Below are 21,073 nucleotides of genomic sequence, written 5' to 3'. Positions count from 1 at the left end.
CGGTTAATTTGTATTTAATAGGAAAAATGGAGGGTGAAAGAGTGAAGCACACACTTATAAGTTGTCCAGTAATATTCCATACTATCTAATGACACACACACACACACACACACACACACACACACACACACACACACTGCTGTGGATAGGGTGTTCCTGGAAGCTGATTGGCTGAGGTGGTAGTTGGGATCAGCCCAGTACATATGGAGTTGATCAGACATAGCAAGGCTGTGATGTCAACCCCGTTGGCGTGGACAGCAGGCCCAATGGAGGATTATCTCTGTGTTGCTGATATCAGTTGATGTTTGAGTGGATTTAGGTGCACCTAAAAGTGGTTTCCTGTATATGCTTTTGACCAGAATGAGTTTGAGGTTCTTTGAAAAATCTTATCATCCCAGTTAAGGGGTTGGACTAGGTTGAGATGATTGTGTCTGAGTCAATATTGCATTTGTTGAGTGAGATGAGAATACCATCAAAAGGTATGAATTTACATTTATAAAAGTATAGGGTAGTTAACACATAGATTGCAAAATTTAATTAAATTCAAATTTATTTGTTGCCATGAGTATCATGACAATATGGCCAAAGTATGTTTTTTGTAGCCTAACACACAACACTTACGTTACATAATGAATAGGCCTTATTATCTGGCAGGAACTCGGGGAATGTGGACGTTAGGATGATATGGGTAACAAGTAAAGCAATAACTTGTTTAACTGACAAATGCTGCATGATTGATATCCCAAACAACATAACTTCCCTAAACCACATAACTTTGGAATGGACTCATGTTTGGTTTACCACGGGAAGTAGCTCCATGTCGTGACCAATCGAGAACTCCGAAGCTTCCACCCCCATTGACCTCGGTCCCCCCTAACCACCAGCACTCAGCTGTTGTTTTGGTGCAAATTAAGGTGAAATCCATCCTTCCAAATTGTTGCTGCAAATCTCTTTGCCGCCACTTGAGGTCACTGTCAACCTGATCTCTCTTCCTCTTCACTTCTCCAGTTGGAAGTTGCGCGTCTCTCAACTACCTTCTCCGCCTTCCTCCGGTACACCACAAGCGAAAGAAAAATCCTCTGCTCGAGCTTTTCCGGTCTTCTAGTCCCTAATTTCCTCCTCCAAGGTACCTCTGTCGTTCTGCCGAGCTAGAGGAGGATACGAACCAGCGACAGACTGTCCACGCACGGGTTCGCTGCTGTGGAAACGCCATTGGAGTTGGAGCTCCTATAACCATCTAACACCGAGGACTTAACACCAACTCACCGATTATATGCATCGTGTTGGCGGCGCGGTGTGCGCTTCCAACGGTGTACGCTGAATGGTTGAAGTTGACCGCTATGCTTCTTCTGCAGATGGGACAGCGCCGAGCTCTCCCGTCCACGCGCTGTCTGACCGGGGGTCTCCGGGAGCGACGGTGGTAGCTATCCTATCCAACTCCGCGGCCGCTCCGTGGCACGCACACCCTCCTCCGCCGCCGTTACGCGTGCTTACATAACGTGTGTTTTGGGTCGAACGGAATTCTACAAAGAAAGGGAGGGGATCAACAGCCTGCCTGCATCAACCGGTGGCGTCTACCGGGACTGGAACCGAGAAAGGGCCCCGTAGGAGGTTGTGATGAGAACTGGAGCCCGATGTTGGTGTTCTGCCAGAAACATCTGGAAAGGATAACCGAGAGAATCACTCCCACCAACACACCCACCCTCTCTTCCTCCTCCTCTCCCAGGACTGGGAAATAATCCACACCACATCTCCAGGAGACGTGTTCAGGAGGCTTTTACGTTGAATGGTCGCTGACGGAGCACCGTGTGTTTCACTATCTCTTTTTAAGAGCAGTCGGGGAGGGAGTTTCAGTGCCATTGTTGTGAAATGCAATCACAGCTTGGGTGTGATTGTCTCCTTTCCACAATCATACAAAGCAACATGTTTTGGGATTGGTGACATGGACTCGTATATTTTAAGCTCTTAAATTACAACATCAACAAAAACGATAGGCCTACTCCCCGGGATCCTTTGCCGTTCCGCGGTGTGGTTATGCAGTGATGTGCGCCGCGCGGTTTAACGGGAGCATCAATGGGTTTGCGGAAGAGGCGAGCCCCGGCGGTGGCAACAGCACCAGCGCGCGGGCTCCGGTATCACGGCTGGTCGACTGGAACGAAGCCTGGCCCCGTGTCCTGCACACGCTGGAGGTGGGCACGGTGATGACGGTGTTCTACCAGAAGTCCCAGAGACCCGAGCGTAGGACTTTCCAGATCCGGCAGGACACGCGCCAAATGGTGTGGAGCCGCAACCCGGACAAAGTGGAAGGAGAGAGTGAGCGCGCACGCACACACACACACACACACACACACACACACACACACACACACACACACACACACACACACACACACACACACACACACACACACACACACACACACATGGATGTGGGCCCATCAGACTAGGAGTTCTTTATATACCTCTCCATTGCTAGGGTAATATTGATTCATATTATGATTGATCAGTGTTGGTCTTGAGGGGTCTTGCCTGAACACTCCCCTCAGCAGCCAGGCAGGTTGTGACCCCATGAACTCTGAACTCTGCCTCTCCTTCGGTTCTGACAAGCAATCTAAGTTGACCCTGCCCTGACACACTGGCTAATGGACAGACTGTACTGCATGTCTGTCCATCTGACTGACATAATGAGTGACCGATTGTCTGTGTCTTTCTGACAGGTCTGTGTCTGCCTGTGCCTGTCTGGTCTGAGAATGACTGCATATCTTCAGGCCTGTCTGACTGACTACCTACTAACCTGTCTGTCTGTCAGGGGTATGGTCACTATCGTTGGGGCCCAGGGTTAGGGGTCCCGAGCTAGGTTTGGTTATACCCTTTAGCTTCCTGTTAGCACCCTTTAAAGCCAGCAGCTTGCTCCCTCCCCTATTCATGCTACAAGCTATTCCTCCCTTGTGTTCTTGGAGTTTACGAGGGAATGTGTAGGAGTTTGACCTGCGTGATAATAGGGCGACGTGCGCTCATACGGGCGTGTCCCACCAGATAGCTCTCCATCGCCCATATAAATGAGGGCCTGTGTAATTGACACTCTCTCTCTCTCTCTCTCTCTCTCTCTCTCTCTCTCTCTCTCTCTCTCTCTCTCTCTCTCTCTCTCTCTCTCTCTCTCTCTCTCTCTCTCTCTCTCTCTCTCTCTCTCTCTCTCTCTCTCTCTCTCTCTCTCTCTCTCTCTCTCTCTCTCTCTCTCCCTCCCTCCCTCCCTCTCGTCAACCTTTCTCTCTTGTCTCTCTCCCTCAGCTTTTCTCCCTCGGATTCTGTTTGTTGCTTTCTCCTTCCTCTATCCCTTCTCTTAAAATTGTTTGCGTGTCTGTCAGTCTCTTTTCTTTCTTTCTTTCTTTCTTTCTTTCTTTCTTTCTTTCTTTCTTTCTTTCTTTCTTTCTTTCTTTCTTTCTTTCTTTCTTTCTTTCTTTCTTTCTTTCTTTCCTGTTTCTTTTATTTTCTTTCCATGCAAACAGATGGAGAGACTGCAGCAGAAACTAACTGCTCCACCCTCACAACTTTGTTAATTATTTATGTCTTGATTATTAAAACATAAAAACATAACTGGGCCAATCCAAAGAGAAAGAAACACTCAAGAAGTGTGTGTGTGTGTGTGTGTGTGTGTGTGTGTGTGTGTGTGTGTGTGTGTGTGTGTGTGTGTGTGTGTGTGTGTGTGTGCGGCTTTACATCACACTGGCAACTGGACACCTTTCCCACATATAGATACCTCCCCCCCTCCTCCTGTCTCCCGCCCACGCTGCCGCCCACTTCACAAACAAACTCCTCAGCGCCGGCTCCCAGTCGCTCCCTGGGTCTTAAAGTCTCCCTTCTAAAACTTTTCGTCTGTTTCTCTCATTCACCTCAGTCCACATTCAACAAAAAAATGTCCCTCGTCCATCCTTTCCCACCCCCCTCCATTCTTTTCCAGCGTGTTTTTCTCACTCAACTCCTCATGCCTATTTTGCTCATGCTCCTTCTGAATTGGGGGCTATAAGGGTTGCGTTGTGTTATTGTCGAATGTTTGTTTCTATTGTGTGTTCTTCCCTTGTCTCGGCACGTCTGACTAACTCTCAACCGCGTCTGGGTGACACAGCAGAGGTATTGTAACGGTCAAACAACGTCGTAGATCACCAGATTACCGTTCCGCCAGCACACTGGTTTACTTCAACACATTGACCTGTCCCACCGCAGACAATCTGGAGACAGAACACGGTCAACGCACCCCTCCTTCCTGGGATGGTGTGAATGTGATTCTATATCGGCATACAATGGTGTTGTACTAATAAACAGCCCACTAATCTAGTGTTGGCCTGTGGGCATCAATGAGCAAGATGCCCTAACCCCTACACACACACAGACACAGACACACACACACACACACACACACACACACACACACACAGACACACACACACACACACACACACACACACACACACACACACACACACACACACACACACACACACACACACACACACACTCTCTCCAAGGGTCCGGAGGAGTGTTGTCCTGGGGGCATACAGGGAAGGTATTGGATCTTGGAGACAGGAAGTTGTGTCTTACAAGGGAGCGTCTGACTTCCTTTTTCAGATTGAAGGAATAAGCTTACGGAAAACAAAAGCTTTGTTATCTCCCGCAGGAAAAGCAACTGAGTCTGTGTGTGTGTCTGTGTGTCTTTGTGCATGTCAGTGTGTCTGTGTATGTTCAATGAACCGTCTGAACAGTTAAGTAGGTTAGCTACTTTAAATTCCCTTGTGTGTATGTCTGTGTATGTTGGAGGGTATTTGTTTCTGTGTGCATGTGTTTGTTTGTGTGTGTGGGTGGGAGGGTGAGGTCGGGTGTAAGGGTGTGTTTGGTTTGGCAGTCGTGTGAAGATGGGGTTGTAGTATTCTAGTGTGGGCGTGTACAGAGTGACAGTATCGGTGCGTGTGCGCACAGGTCGGCATGTGTGTGTGAAAATGAATCCCTGATTAATTGCACCATGTAACTCCACTCCTCCCTTCCATCACTACGGTTGGTTTGTTGAGCCTATTGATCATTATTTTCCTCTCCCCTCACACCTTACCACAAACACACACATCTGACATGTTCTGATGTCCTCTGTAGCAGAACTGTCTGTTTGGAAAAACAAGATGCCACGGTAATCATCAACGCTTGTTGGTTCTGCCTCATAGGCGGTCAAAGCACAATATCAAATTCCCCACGTCATCCCTTAGGATTAAAGGGTTTAAATGAGTTACAGTTACTTCAGAGACAGATCATTAGGAGCAGGTTGAGGTTAGACAGTGAGTACAGAGACAGGTCATGTGAATACAGAGACTGGTCATTTCCAAGCAGCTCAGGGTTAAGGCCATCTTGCTCAACGATGCCTACAGGTAGGCAGTGGAAACTGGGGATCAAACCCAGTAGCTTTCAGCTGGAATACCCTTTCGACCATGCTGTCGCCACGAATATCTAGGGGAAATATCTCAATAAGATTCGAGATAGCTCCTTCAGTGCTTTAACACACTGTTGCTGGGCTGTTACCTAGCAGGTCTGCTAGCCTCTTTGTCTGTCATCCAGACTCAATGGCAGGAAGTAATAAAAGTAGGAAACTAGCTTCCAAATGGTGGTTTTATGGGCGGTGTATTTTCTATTGTATTATTAATATTAAACCACCTCTATGCCAGTCTCTTGATTATTGCAGCTTGTTGTGTTCCTGTGTGGATCAGTTTAAGACCAGCCTATGAGCAGCTTGAAGCATATTGTGTGTCTGATATAACATTATGCCCTCCTCCGTGTTCTGCTATTTACCTTGACTGTCGTTGGTTCAGGATTAATAGTCTTGACTGAGACACTCTGAAACACAAAGGCACTTTACTTTTGGGTGCTGTGCGATATATTATACGCATTTAAAAAATCCCACATTCCAGCCTAGTACATTTATTATACATTAAAAATATATATATTTATGTATGCTATATTTTTGTTGCTATTGCTACTGCCACTGGTACTACTATTGCTACTAGTACTTCTGGTACTCGTACTACTACAACTACTTCATATCCAAGCCCAGATGATCCACTTTCTGTGGATCATCTGGTAGACGTGGGCTGAAACTTTAAGAGCCCTTAGTCAAATAAACGCCAAGTTCAGGTTCCTGTGTGTGTGTGTGTGTGTGTGTGTGTGTGTGTGTGTGTGTGTGTGTGTGTGTGTGTGTGTGTGTGTGTGTGTGTGTGTGTGTGTGTGTGTGTGTGTGTGGGGGAGTGTATGCATGCATGTGTGTGTGGTTTGCGGGGACATCTGCAAAGAGAGTAAACTGGTAGTGTTTTTTCAGAGGGAGTATCTGTGGTGTGTTAGCAGGAGGCTCCTCCCCCCTGTAGGGCTTACATCACCCTCATTGGTCAGATACCCGAGCTGGCCCGGTGGCTCCTCTCCCTTCTAGACTATAGATCTACTACATTTATACAATATAACTATATGTATAACGGTTTTACAGTGTGTGTGTGTGTGTGTGTGTGTGTGTGTGTGTGTGTGTGTGTGTGTGCACGTGGGTGCACATGTGTCTTTCCAACTTTTATCCTCAAGAGAGAATACTGTCTTTCTGCAGACATCTGCAATTTGATTCTTTGTGTGTGTATGTGCATGTATGTGTGTTGCGCACAATATAACTACAAACTGATTTATTAATTTTTTTTGTGTATATTTGCTTTATATGAGTTCAGTTAGTAACAGTGAGTAGTGGACTCCGCTTAATAAAAGTACCAAAAGTAACAGTTAGGTAAGAGTTATAATTCCTAACAGTAAATAACGGTTACAGCAACTCTGTTATAAACAGTCAGTAGCCGTAATAGTAACAAACAGTCCTTATTGGCAGTTACTAACCATTATTAGTCTGGGTAAATTACATTTAGTAAATGTATATGTAACTGAAAGTCATTAAATAAATATAAGTAACAGTAATAAGCAATCAGTAACTGAAACATGTAACTGTGATAGTACCTAACATCTACTAGATAACGTCTACTAATAATACAGCAACTGTCACTAACGGTGAACCACCGTAACTAACAGTACGTAAACGTAGCTGTCATTAGCAGTAATTAATAGTAACCAAATGTAACCAATGGATGGTAGCAGGTTACTGCTACAACACCTGTAACAGGTACCGACGCTAACAGCAGCCCCCTGTGTGTCCCTGCTCCACCAGTCGAGCTGCGGGAGGTGAGGGAGCTGCGCAGGGGAAAGGGCTCCCGGGACTTTGAGCGTTACCCTGAGGAGTCCCGGCGGCTGGAGGCCTCCCACTGCTTCATCGTCCTGTACGGCTCCGAGTTCCGCCTCAAGACCCTCAGCGTGGCCGGTCAGTGTTTCTGTGTGTCTGTGTCTTCGTTTGTGTGTGTGTGTGTGTGTGTGTGTGTGTGTGTGTGTGTGTGTGTGTGTGTGTGTGTGTGTGTGTGTGTGTGTGTGTGTGTGTGTGTGTGTGTGTGTGTGTGTGTGTGTGTGTGTGTGTGTTTGTGTGTACATGCCTACCCACATGCCTGTGTTTCTGTGTGTGTGTGTGTGTGTGTGTGTGTGTGTGTGTGTGTGTGTGTGTGTGTTTGTGTGTGTGTGTGTGTGTGTGTGTGTGTCTGTGTGTGTGTGTGTGTGTGTGTGTGTGTGTGTGTGTCTACAGCGTTCAGCGAGGAGGAGGTGACCATGTGGATGAGTGGTCTGAGCTGGTTGGTCAGCAACACCCAGAAAGCTCCCCTACCCCAGCTGATTGACAGGTAGGATGCCCCCACCTCTAAACTAAACTCTTCTATCAACCATACCATCACAATCAGGCCCATAAACGATTGACACCGATTTTAAACCTGAAGCCCGGCCATATTCACAGAGCGGCCCTCTTGGTTCTAAATCCTGGCTGGGTGGGAGGAACTGAGGGTGGAATCCCACATTCTGTTCCCCCCACACAGCTGGTGTTTAGAACCAAGATGGCATTGCTCAGGATGTTGCAATATCTGCTGAATTCGATCAAAGGACGACTAGACCTTGGAGCGGTGGAGAAGGGGGCGGTAGGGAGGGGCGGGTCAATATTTGTTTGCGATGGAAGATGTTTACTCCAGATGATCACCGGGAGGGCAGGGTTTGGCTCCTGGTGGAGTCAGGAGGAGGCGGAGGAGTAGAGAGAGGCTGCCAGGTTCAGTCTGTGGCGTAGAAGCACAGTGGACGTTGCTGTTTATAGGAAGGTCCGATCGGAAATGAAAATGGCCCAATTTTGTGTGTTTGTGCACCAAATAAGCTGTTATTGAAGCGGATGTGATTTCACCCGTTGAACCTTCTCCAACCTCCGCTTGTTAGAGACGCTGTCAGCGGAGTGTCACTGCATGGGCTTGTAGTTTAGAGACAAGCAGCTGCTGTGTGTTTCCATGTTCCACTGAACTATCTTTCTGGCAGTTCAGTAATAATTAGTTCAGTCACTAATCTGAAGGAAGTCTGATTGTCTGTCTGTATGACAACTGTGTGTCTGTCTGCCATCTGTCTGTCTGGCTGTTTGTCCAACCTATATCTGTCTGTCCGTTTCCTCTGCCTGTCCGTTTGTCAGTCTTCTCTGTCGGTTGGTCTGACTGACTGACTATCTGAACTCTGTCTGTTTCTATCTACCTGTATCAGTCTATTTGTTTGTCTGTCTGTCTATCTCTACATATGTCTGTCTTTCCAACAGGTGGCTGAGGAAACAGTTTGACGCCATAGACCGGAGCAACGAGGGCAGGTTGGTACCTCACATTACCACGGCAACAGCCAATAACACATCTCAGCCCCTGGGCGATCAGCCACTGCATGTTACCGTGCCAGCGTCCCATTGTTCTGATAGGTAACCATGTCAACAACAAAAACAACAACAGCCAATCAGAAGCAGATTGGCTGCTTATTGGAATTATCATCGATGGGCCCTGTATGGTCCCCCATAGTGAAGTACCCTGACCCCTAAACACACACACACACACACACACACACACACACACACACACACACACACACACACACACACACACACACACACACACACACACACACACACACACACACACACACACACACACACACACACGTGTTTAGGGGGAAGCAGCTCCAAAACAAACAGCCTGCCAGTGGCCGATAAGCAACAGGAAGTGATGTGATGGAGTGGGAGAGGGCTACTTCCTGTCCTCATTGAAGGGCAACGGTAGAAATTAGGGATGGCCATGGTCTCTGAGAACTTTGATCATTCACTTGTGATTTTCTTTCATTGAACCATACCTGACAAGGCTGGTGTTGTAGTGTCTACTGTCTCTAAAAAAATGAGTGACTAGAAAATAAAGGAATGAATGATTCATCAGTATAATTGTTAGCCTTAGATTTATTCCAGATAGGCTATTTAGATCACAATGTTGTCAATTTATTATTCATTAATATGTTTATCACTTAGCCAAAATGATCCCCTGTAACTGATAGGACGTCCTATCATGTTACTGGTAGATGGATTAAGTTAATTTGAAGATATACGTGAGAGTGGGTTAAGTTAAGGTCAAGTATACGTACTAGGTTAGAGAGGGTTGCATTTAGGTATCAGGTTAGAGAGGGTTAGTTTAGGTATGATGTTAGAAGTTGTTTAGTTTGTGGTATTAGCTAAGAGATCGCTTAGTTTAGCTATTAAGGAGCAGCGGTCAGCCATTACATCGAGTTAGCGGCCCTGAGATCTGGATAAACACTCAGGCTGTCCATCCAATGAGGACAGACATATAGCATCTCTACAGCTCTTCTCCACCCACTGTATCCTCCTCCACTCCTCCTTCCTCCTCTTCCTCTCCTTATCCTAAACATTATTTTTTATCCCTCATTCCCTTGTTTAGACACTGATGATTTTGCGTGTGTGTCCGTGTGTGTGTGTGTGTGTGTGTGTGTGTGTGTGTTTGTTTTTGTTAATCAGTTAACTGATTTTCCATATGTTATTTCCCTTGAGAGGAGGAAAGAGAATGTGGACTTTAAAACCCTTATTGGACGATAACATCTCACAGAGGGTGAAAAATGAGACTATGATAAACATCAACTGTTATGCTGAATCTTAACATGATGGACTGTAGTTTATGACATAATTGTAATATAAAGTGGAAAGTCTAAACCAGACGGACTGTCAGAATAGGTTAATGGTCCATATTTAAACCTTCCTGTTATAAACAAGTACCTGCCTATCCCAGTTTAGCCCTGCTATTCAAATACTCCTTGTAGCCGGTCAGAGAGCGCGCCGAGACCACAGTTCGTCTTCCCTCACTGGGAGCTGCGTTTAGCGCTCCGCGACCTGCGATCTCTGGTGGGGATCGCGTTGGATCTCTCTCTCTGCTCCCCGGTCTGGTTCCTACTAACAACAAAGCAGGCACATAAATACAAACACTCCCTGATTGGCCTGAGTGCTGACACCTGCTCGCACTCAGGTCCAACACCCCCCCCAGCCAATCCGGTGCGCTCCCAACCTGCCCATACTCCCCCTAGAGGCCAGACGTTGCACGTCCCCCCACACTCCTAACCAAAGTTTCGTGGTCATAAACACAATGACACACGTACAACATTTTGTCTGATGCTTACCTGCAGTCTCCTTTGATAGGAATTGGTGCAATATCAAATGAATAATATATATATATATAATATGTATAATATAATATAAATGTAAAGCAAAAAGGATAGTCTGGTGGTTAATAGGGTGACTCCCAGCCAAAATGTTCTGGGTTTAAACCCCAATGTCCTGTCTAACTGTAGGCATCCTTCAGAGGCCCCTAGCTACTCATTAATGATATGTCATACAAAACACTGTAGTCGCTCTGGATAAATGCTGCTGCTAAATGAAAAAATCATCAATAATAAAAAAAGTTAAAGTTGTAAATAAAGTTGTCCAGTTTTTCCCCGGGAGGTTGCTTTGTCTACTGCACCCCATCATTGAAGAGATAAGTACCTTTTATTGACTGCGTAAGCTTGCCAGCGCCCTCTGCTGGCAAGCAAAGGATTGAGGCTGGTCAGTGACATATAGGGATGTTCTGAATGCCCGTAACTCTCGCCACCCCTCTCCTCCTCTTTCCCTGCCAGTATTACGGTGAAGGACGTGAAGACTCTGTTGCCTCAGATCAACTTCAGAGTGCCCAGCATGCGCTTCCTGAAGGACAAGCTGCAGGTCAGACCACGTCATGAAGCACTGAAACTATCTAACTGTTTTGCGTCTTATGCAAGCATTATGTGTTTCCCAATTCTGGCAATCCTAGTCTCCGAAATCAGACCTTGGGTTAATATCTAAAGTCTGATAGCAGACGTGCTCAGATCTTAACTTTCATTTGCTTACTTATTTCAACCAATCATGTTGCTGGAAGCGTGGATATGTAAGCGTGCAATTGGCCAACACAACCTCAGCCAGGAGTAGTAAACTAGACTGGCCACTGTAGAAACACACTTATTTAAATCCATTTCTGAAAACTTAATCTGAACTTTCTTCGGTAGAATATCTCGAATCACGAAACATACGGCCTTACTAAATTCTGCTGTAGCATAGAAGGACGACTGCTTGATCTGAGCTTATGGTACTCCTTACCCTGGAAGGAATGATCTTTCTGTCCGTGTTCCTTTCGTAGGTTCCTTCCATGATAATTAGGGTAGTTTTTCCTTATCCGAAAGGTTACAGGCCATTGTATAATGTGGCCTGTGAAGATATTTGGGTTAAAAATTAAAATTAAGATTTACTTCACTTGAGAAGAAGATAGAAGTTGGTTCTGTCCAGATGCAATTAGTAATGTCAACTAAAGTTAGAGTTTATTAAAGATAAAGTGCTTTGATGCTAAGCTAATGTCAGTACTCTGTGACTCATGATTCTTCCTGTGTGGACAGGAAGTGGAGGCCAGGAGCGATCTCTCATACCCAAACTTTTCACAGCTCTACAGGACCCTGATGTTTGACGCACAAAGAAGCGTAAGTTCACAGTTTTTGCCTGAATACGTGTTGTACACGGCACACCCATATAATAACCCACGCACCATAATGTATATTTATACACATTTGTTTATGACAGCCCAATAGCCAGCATATACATAAAATATTACAAATGTGTTAACTCTTCCTGTTTGTCACCTGACTCCCCTCTGTCACTGCAGATCATAGAACAGCTGGATCTGTCCTTCCCCCTGCGGTGAGTCCTGCTTCCTTGTCTCCTACTCTTCTCCTGTTTTCTCATCTCCTATTTTCTACTCATCCTCTCTTCTCATATTTCATTTTCCTCCTTTATTCCCGCCAACCCCTCCTTCTAGTTGTAAAATACCTTCTGATGATTCATTCATACCTGATGCTTTAGTCTAATCTTGGTAATCTTTCTATAGTGCTTTAACCATTGAAGTCCTTAGTGACTGTTTCTGTGATGAAAGGCTATATAAAGAGCATTGACTCGATCCAAGGTGGTTGAAAAGTACTGAAGTGAAATCGGAGTCACAGAGACCTAGTCACAGGGCTAGTTCTAGTGTTTTTGGATGTACGATACAGCAATGAAGAGATGTATATCTTCTGTTTGGATTGCAGTGGAATGAAACACTATATTCTTTGTCCCTTAGAAATGTTGACCGTCCTGAACTCTGTCAGATCTCTCTCTACGACTTCCAGAAGTTTCTCCAACTTGACCAGAAGGTACCTGCTCTCATAGTATTTTTGTATCCATTCTTAGCCATCCCAGAATTGAATATACATTCTCAGCCATTTTGGGTAGTTTGCTCCCATACTTAAAGGAGACATATTATGTTTTTTTCCCAACAAGTAAACATAGTATATGACTTCCAGAAAACATGTTTTTGAGGCTGTTTGCTGGAAATAACTTTTAGGCAAAATATCTTGCCTCCCGTTATTCCCCTCTGTTTCAGTCCCTTCAGAATTCACGGTTTCTGGTGTCTGTAGCTTTAATACAAATGAGCTGCTGCCCATTGACCAATGAGCTGTCACGAGTGAACCACAGCATGAAGGAGAAGTGATTTTTGCCGTTTTTGCGGACTCCTGGAGCTTTATATCTATATAATATAATATGATATAATAATAATAATATAATACAATATATAGGTATTTATATAATATTATATCTAATATTACGGCCAAAAGCTATGTGCGCCACGGATGATATTATGATCCATAAAGACTGCGTCTAGTACTTCCACAACAAGTAAAGACTCGTAGGGTTATCTCGGCCATGGTTAAGAAGAATTGGGGGAAAGGAACTTTGACCTTGACTCTCTGAAGTCCATTTTGAACCGCGACATGGAGGAGAAAGGGATTGCACTCCGGGAGCTGAGCTGCCGGACTGCCGTCGAGCAGAACTACCGGACTGCTGCCGAGCTCCCCCCGCCGGAGCTGCCGGACTGCCGCCGAAGCTTCTTCTTCGGCGGCAGTCCGGCGGGGGGAGCTCGGCAGCAGTCCGGCAGCTAAGCTCCGGGAGTACAATCCCTTTCTGCTCCATGTCTCCTCCTCCGGACTTCGGCAGCTTCGGCGGCTTCGGCAGCTCCAGCGGAGAAAGGGATTGCACTCCCGGAGCTGAGCTGCCGGGCTGCCGCCGAGCCGCTCGTCCGCTGGTCCTCAAAATCGGAGCTATGCTCTGATTGGAGGGGGGTGGGGAAGTGGGAGGTAATATTCAAATGTGCCCCCTTCCTACGTAGGAGGGGGCGCCGAAACTGACTCGCTCGTTTGGTAACTGTAGGCGGGGTACTCACAGAAATGCATATCTCACTCAAAAAATCATGTACAGACTTTTTTCAAAGTTTGTATGCATGTGGGAGCAGCAGAGACCCAAAACAACCCCCCAAATCCCAGGAAAAGTGTTGTTTTCATAATATGTCCCCTTTAACCAACTATTTATATTATAATATAATAATATATTATAATAATCCAATAACCATACTTTACATTCATTCTAAGACAAATTACGGTATCTATTTTCCCATTCTAAGCCAATCTGGATAGTTCATCATAAATTCTCCCTACCACAAAACACTGAAGGAGTGAAAGGATGTGAGGTATGAATGTTTGAATGATCAGAGCCCTGGCCCTGGCCCTGGCCATGTGGCTGCCTTACTAAACAGTGCCCCACGCTTTATTTATTCACCTTTTGGCATGCACCACCATGCGATTTGCACTGTATAGATTACTCCTCTAATGCAATGGCTAATTTTATCCATTAGGTGGTGCTGTAAGCCCTATATACCTTTCACAGAAGCAGTGAACACGGCCTCTTTTTTTAGCGACCCAGAAGCTTGTATTGGCACACGTTTTTGACCTCGTCCACAACGTCATTCATGGCAATTTGAGAAGACTCTGCTGCGTACTTTGCGCTTCACGACAGCAACTACAACGGGTCTTGAAGCAATCAGATCAATCTGATTATCAGCATGCGCTGATTGAGTAACCTATTCACATCTGATTTACTTTCTGTGGCTGCACCTTTTAGATGCAAGTAACATGTACAGTATATCTTTTCTGCTGCTGAGGCTGCCGTTCTAGCAGCTTATGTCATCCACCTGAGTAAAGAGCAAAAAACCTTCAATATAATATAAAACAATGAATAGATACAATCTTAAAAATCAAACATTGCCCACCCTCTGAGGCTTCCTGTGAGTGATACACTGTTTCTGATGGCAGGAGTCGTGGGCGTCTGATTTGGGCCGTGTCGTGAGGTTCTACTTGCTTACCTGTTGGGTTCAGCCCAGTCAGAACCCATGTTACAACTGGACGAGGTAACACACACACACACACACACACACACACACACACACACACACACACACACACACACACACACAACACGACACACACACACACACACACACACACACATACACACACACACACCACACACACACACACACACACACACACACACACACACACACACACACACACACACACACTGTTATTTTTCTTTTAATCTAGTTAGTCTTTTATGTTGTATTTATCTTTTAACATGTGCATTGTAGCACTTTGACGTCATTGAGTTGATGTAAAGTGCGTTATAAATAAAATGTATTATTATTATTATTATTATTGTGATGTTATTTATTTTATTTATATTTCTGTCTAACCCGGTCTCTTTTTCTTTAAAGTTTCTGACGTTCCTGTTCTCGAAAGAAAACTCTGTGTTCGACCCCCGACCGTCTCCCGTTGCCCCGGACGACATGAAGCGACCTTTGTCTCAGTATTGGATCTCCTCCTCACACAATACGTAGGTCTCTCTCTCTCTCTCTCTCTCTCTCTCTCTCTCTCTCTCTCTCTCTCTCTCTCTCTCTCTCTCTCTCCCTCTCTCTCTCTCCCCTCTCCCTCTCTCTCTCTCTCTCTCTCCTCTCTCTCTCTCTCTCTCTCCTTCTCTCTTCTCTCTCTCCTTCTCTCCTCTCTCTCTCTCTCTCTCTCTCTCTCTCTCTCTCTCTCTCCTTCCTCTCTCTCTCTCTCTCCCTCTCTCTCTCTCTCTCTCTCTGGGCCGCTTCAGGGCACTGAGCCAAATGTGCCTGGGACAGCCAGGAGGGAGAGAGGGCGAGAGAGAGGGTAGGGGGAGAGATAGATAAATCATTGGAGGGGGAGAGGATGAGAAGGGGGAGAGAGAGAGAGACAGAGACAAGGGAGAGGAAGAGAGAGAGGGTGGGGGCTGGAGAATGAGCGTACTGTCTGTGTGTATTTGTGTACATGTCTCAGCATCCACATGTGCATGTAAAGTGAAAGGAAGTCAATGCCCACACGCACACCCACGCAATCACACACACACACACACACACACACACACACACACCACAACCGCATAATGTGCATTAGTTTTCCTAAGTGAAAAGTAAATGCTCTCTCTCTCTCTCTCTCTCTCTCTCTCTCTCTCTCTCTCTCTACCAGAGGGAGGGGGGGGCGGTGTTGGGTGTGTGGTGACCCATGCAGATTGTTAGCAGGAGAAGACATTCATCAAAACACACACACACACACACACACACACACACACACACACACACACACACACACACACACACACACACACACACACACACACACACACACGCACACATACACACACATCCTCTCTACATATGACAAGAAACAACAGCATCGGGGTTTCTGCTCCGAAACTGTCTTCACCTTCACCTGATTAAAGACCACGCACACACCCTCTTGTGCCCATGTGCATGTGTGCTCCTCATCTCCAGAAGACAAACTCTTGTGGCAAAGGCCCCCCACTGCCCGCTACCAAAATAGGAAATGTGTTTTTTTTTTGGATGTTTGCGACGTTTGATTGGAAAACATTCTTTCCCAGTGCAAACCCATTGAACAAAGGACAGCAGTGTGTGTCTGTTACCGTGCTATACAATGTTTAAAGTTCACATCCCTCCCACCTGTCCCCGCTCCATCTAGCCGTTTCATTTATGTAGTAATTTTCCTCCACTAGTATTAAATTGAACGATTGGGAATTCTGTGATGGCTTGGACAGTCCCCTCTGCAGCATCGCCTGGCTTCAATCAACCCAGAAATTGAATGGCTATATTGAGCTTCAACAGAGCTATAGGAGCATAGACTGAGTGGATCGCACTGCTTTATCGCCTCACTCAACAAAGAACTTTTTTTTTTGGACAAACGGCCTTGGCATGTGAAAAATAAGAGAATTTCAACCCCCCCCATAACACAAACGTTTCTGTTATATATTTTTTTATATCTTTCTTAAGCCTGAAATCGAATGTGACACATAAAGTTCTGCATTACTCTGTGATGTGTCATTCGCTGAACTCTCCTCAGTCTCAGTCACAGAGAGGAGGAGAAATGACCCATTAATATTGCATATAGCAGCATGAGGCCTGGGGAGCAACACTGGGACTCCACTGCGTGCTTGTGTGTGTAGGATGACTGTAGCCATCAAATTTATTAGAGTCGCTATGGACGTCTGAGCATTATATTTGGTTTGATTAAATAGTGTAAATAAACGGTACATCTAACAGGGGGAGACTGCCTTCAACCCCCCCTATTTCCTACACTGCTGGTTCATAGATTGGTTCCTATATTGGTTTATTTGTGTGTTTATGTATTTATTGTGCAGCTGCAGAGGAGCAATCACTGGCTGAGGAGCGGGCGCTGCGACACCTCCCGAGATCAGAGTAGCGTACAGCTATACTCTCCTGCCCCTCTCAAGTAAACACAATGTGCAGCGATCAGCCTTCAGCGTGGAGCCTGCCTTCCATCTCGGGCCTCAGCCTCTTTAAAGCGACGGGCGTGCGGCCCTGTGGGGCCTGTTTGTCCGACCGCCAGACACCCGAAGCACAGCCAATTAATTTGTCGTTTACCTCCTTTGTAATTACCTCCAGGTATCCACTAACACTGTTCCCCCTCAGTACACACGGAACATACTGAAGGGATGTGTGTGTGTGTGTGTGTGTGTGTGTAGGTGTGTGTGTGTGTGTGTGTGTGTGTGTGTGTGTGTGTGTGTGTGTGTGTGTGTGTATGCATGTGACGGTGTGTGTGTGTGACTCACACATATACACCTTCCCATGCATACACACACACACACACACACACTGTGTACCTACACACACACACACACACACACACACACACACACTGTGTGTGTGTGTGTGTGTAGGTATGCATGTGTAGGTGTGTGTATGTGTGTGTGTGTGTGTGTGTGTGTGTGTGTGTGTGTGTTTGTAGGTATGCGTGTGTGTGTGTGTGTGTAGGTATGTATGTGTAGGTGTGTTTGTGTGGGTGTGGTAAACAAGCAGGCTATTGCAAACTGTAGAATTGTTGGAGAGATGAGCCCCCCAGGGCATTCACGGTGAGAGAGAGAGAGAGAGAGAAAGAGGGGAAAGCGGAGAGGAAGTATTTCATAAATTGATGGTGTGTGGGTGTGTGTGTGTGTATGTGTGTGTGTGGTGTGTGTGTGTGTGTGTGTGTGTGTGTGTGTCTATCTGTCTGTCTGTCTGTCTGTTGTATTTGAGATTGGTCCTATCTCAAGACGCTGCAGACTAAATGTAGGATGTATCTATGTGTCTGGTGCAGGATTCATCAGGCGAGGGGGTTACTAAATTCGTTGGCAGGGCTCATAGTACGGTCTGGCTGCACAAACAGTTAGAAATATAAAGACATAAACCTAGATGAAATGAGAGTATCTGTGTTTCAACCTCATTTGTAAAACCCAATATCTTTCATTTCAATTTTAAGTTTTTTAATTGCATTGTTTTATTTCGTATTTTCTGCTTGCAGGGTTTATTCATAATGTTTATCGCACAGCTCCCAAACACTGGGCGGTTGCTGCTGTCTGCCGCTGATTTCCAGAACAATCTATCATACAGTTTCCAACTGGCGCCCTGCCAGATAGGCCGGAATGGAAGAAGGATAATATTCAGTTAGGTTTTCCTCCTTTCCTGTCTCGCCCTCATAAGCCCCAATGAAGCCATTACAGTAATTCCTGTTGCAATCCAATTTGGCATATCTTGAAACTTGGCAGCTATTCGCTCAGTGTTACGCTTTCTTCCTTCCTCCCTTTCGCCTATTTAAATGTGTTCTCTTTTTACGCCCTTGTAAGAGAGCAGAACAAGGAAGGAGGGGTCAAAGGTCACAACAAGATAACGATGAGGATGGGTGATGGAGAGGCATGCAGAGAGAAAAGCATTGACCGAGGACGATGGTGGGTGAGTCTGTTCTAATAATAATATGAGTTGTAAGATTGTGTTTGAGAAGAAGGAGAAGGAGTTTGAGAGACTATCCAGAGGCAGTTTATTGTAACAGGAAAAATATATAAATACTTAAAAAGCACAGGGCTTTATCGCGGCAAGTAGCCTGCCCACAGAAGTGTAGCCTAGTGGCCCAGGCAGGAAACCCGGTTTCATTCTCTAATTCAAATCCATAGAAGAACTGCATGAATTATACATGGGTTAATTTATTACTATGTTGGTTAGGAAATGATTACCCTCGATTATTTCAAATGTCATCTCAGTAAGTAGTGATTATGGACTCGGATGGGTTCGGTGGGATGGACTAATGAACTGCAGGAAAAAATCACCATGTGACTTTTACTGATGACTGCGGCATAGTACTTAGAAAGGCCTTGTGTTGTAGCTTCCGGTGAAACGTCTGTGGAGTGGATGTGTCACTGGGAGAAAATACAAAACACATTACCAGGACCGAAGCCTGACGGCTGGTACAAAGAATAGCCTAGCTCGTATTTATGCTCCCCTGCACCGACAATATTGTTCTGCTCATCATCGTTTTAAGATTTAGAGTACATATTCAATGTGCAGTTTGCCCACACCTGAATGCATAACATAGGGCTTATTTGAATCAGTGCCAACACAATCATACACACAAACACACACTCACACACCCGCGCATACACACACACAAACACTCTCACACACACACACACACGCACGCACACACACACACACACACACACACACACACCACACAAACAAACGCAAACACATACACACACACACACACACACACGCACACACACACACACACACACACACACACACACATACACACACACACACACACACACACACACACACACACACACACACACACACACACACACACACACACACACACACACATACACATACACAAATTCACAAACACACTTATACACACACACACATGCCATGCGGGGATAGGATGGTTCAGTGTGTATGGCGTTCGACTCCCGGCCTAGTAAGTTCTTGGTTCCGCCCCCCATTTACTCAAAGCCGACCTGCTGGCGTGCTAAGATCCACTAACCCCCTTGCTGCCCGTGGAAGAACTGTATCATAAATTCACAGCAAGTCAAGTGACCTGCTAATAAGTCACCAGTATGTGGGTAAATATGACAGTGATGGAAGAGAGAGCAGTGTGGGAGGTCAGAGAACACCGTAAGTCCCGAAGTCATTAGTCGTTCCGTGATGTGAAGAGGGAGAGTCCTGAGTGACTAGCTACGTGTTCCTCGCAGAGGAACGTCGGATCCCCGGTCAGAAGTCATCAAACTCACGCTTCCATTTCCCGACACCGGTTTCCCACCCTGCAATGCGAGATCAATGGGAATGTTGAGGGTTTGAAATTCCTTCATTAAAAATCATCATTCTATTTAATGTTTTGTGCTTTGAATTACTTTGAATAATTACAACCATACAACACGTTTATGAAGCCCAATAAAAAGGTGCACCTTGTGAAGTTGACGAGTAGCAAACTGCAATCTGCAACCCGGGAACTCCAAGCAATGCGATATCAAAGGCCAGGGCCTTATTAAAGAACCCGCAGTACAAAAGTCATTACAGAGCGTGACGGGTATTAAAGAAGCACATCAGCGGGAGCCTCTTCTACTGGTTCTCCGGTAACATTGCAGAGGATGAGACACCACTAACTACTGATGCATATCAGGCACTCATTCACGCAGGAGGTGTGAACTTTTTAGTCTTTCACCAGAGACTTAACTACAGCGACGGTGAACGCAGAAACAAAGCGTTTTGTAGCAGGTTGGAGGTGAAGCATTTATTCAAGACGCAACGCAGGAAGACTTGGGGACGTAGGGGGATCGAACCCGGTACCATTCGGCTGGGTGTCCCACAGGCACCAGCACTGCTACACTACATTAAGAGTGGAGTGCTACACAAGAATGTTGAACAAGAGCGTTAAACAAGATCGCTATCCATGTCTCCGATGAAGAGAAAAAATAACATAGGATGATTATGTACAATTAGCCATTCATCTTTCCATGTCTCTCTGAGTCAGTTTTCTATGAAGGAAGCCAGAACAATTGATTAGCAGTCTCTCTCCCCCACCCATCCCATAATGATCAGAGAGGAATCAATTGCAGGGCTCAACACAGCCTCTCTCCTGTAATGCAGCCGTCTCTCTAAGCGGTCCGACTGATCGCTGTTCTCCCCGAGAGATGGTACAGTAGGAGCTCTCTGGGAAGGGGAGCACAATGGCAGCCCGGCTAAACGTTCCCAGACCGCTTTAATTAGCAGAGGAGCGAGCGCCTCTGTTGCTCTGCCAGCCTGCAAATTGCGGTCTCTCTCACGGCTGTCTCGGTTTCAGA

The 21,073-nt window shown here is 45.8% G+C and overlaps 1 protein-coding gene across 1 annotated transcript in view; it reads left to right on the top strand.

Annotated features, from left to right (window-relative positions):
- The first annotated feature begins 106 nt into the window (after positions 1-106).
- Positions 107-21,073, top strand: part of LOC132469532 (1-phosphatidylinositol 4,5-bisphosphate phosphodiesterase gamma-1-like) — a 34,933-nt gene continuing 13,966 nt past the window's right edge. Inside the window, 12 exon segments of the mRNA XM_060067523.1 lie at positions 107-2,313; positions 7,223-7,372; positions 7,685-7,778; positions 8,717-8,764; positions 11,110-11,194; positions 11,899-11,979; positions 12,162-12,196; positions 12,612-12,684; positions 14,677-14,701; positions 14,704-14,771; positions 15,138-15,256; positions 16,215-16,230. Of these exon segments, the coding sequence (XP_059923506.1) occupies positions 2,043-2,313; positions 7,223-7,372; positions 7,685-7,778; positions 8,717-8,764; positions 11,110-11,194; positions 11,899-11,979; positions 12,162-12,196; positions 12,612-12,684; positions 14,677-14,701; positions 14,704-14,771; positions 15,138-15,256; positions 16,215-16,230 (1,065 nt within the window). The 5' untranslated portion in view covers positions 107-2,042.

Source organism: Gadus macrocephalus, chromosome 12 (assembly GCF_031168955.1).
Source record: "Gadus macrocephalus chromosome 12, ASM3116895v1".
Lineage (NCBI taxonomy): Eukaryota > Metazoa > Chordata > Actinopteri > Gadiformes > Gadidae > Gadus > Gadus macrocephalus.
This window is presented reverse-complemented; position numbering and strand designations above follow the sequence as displayed.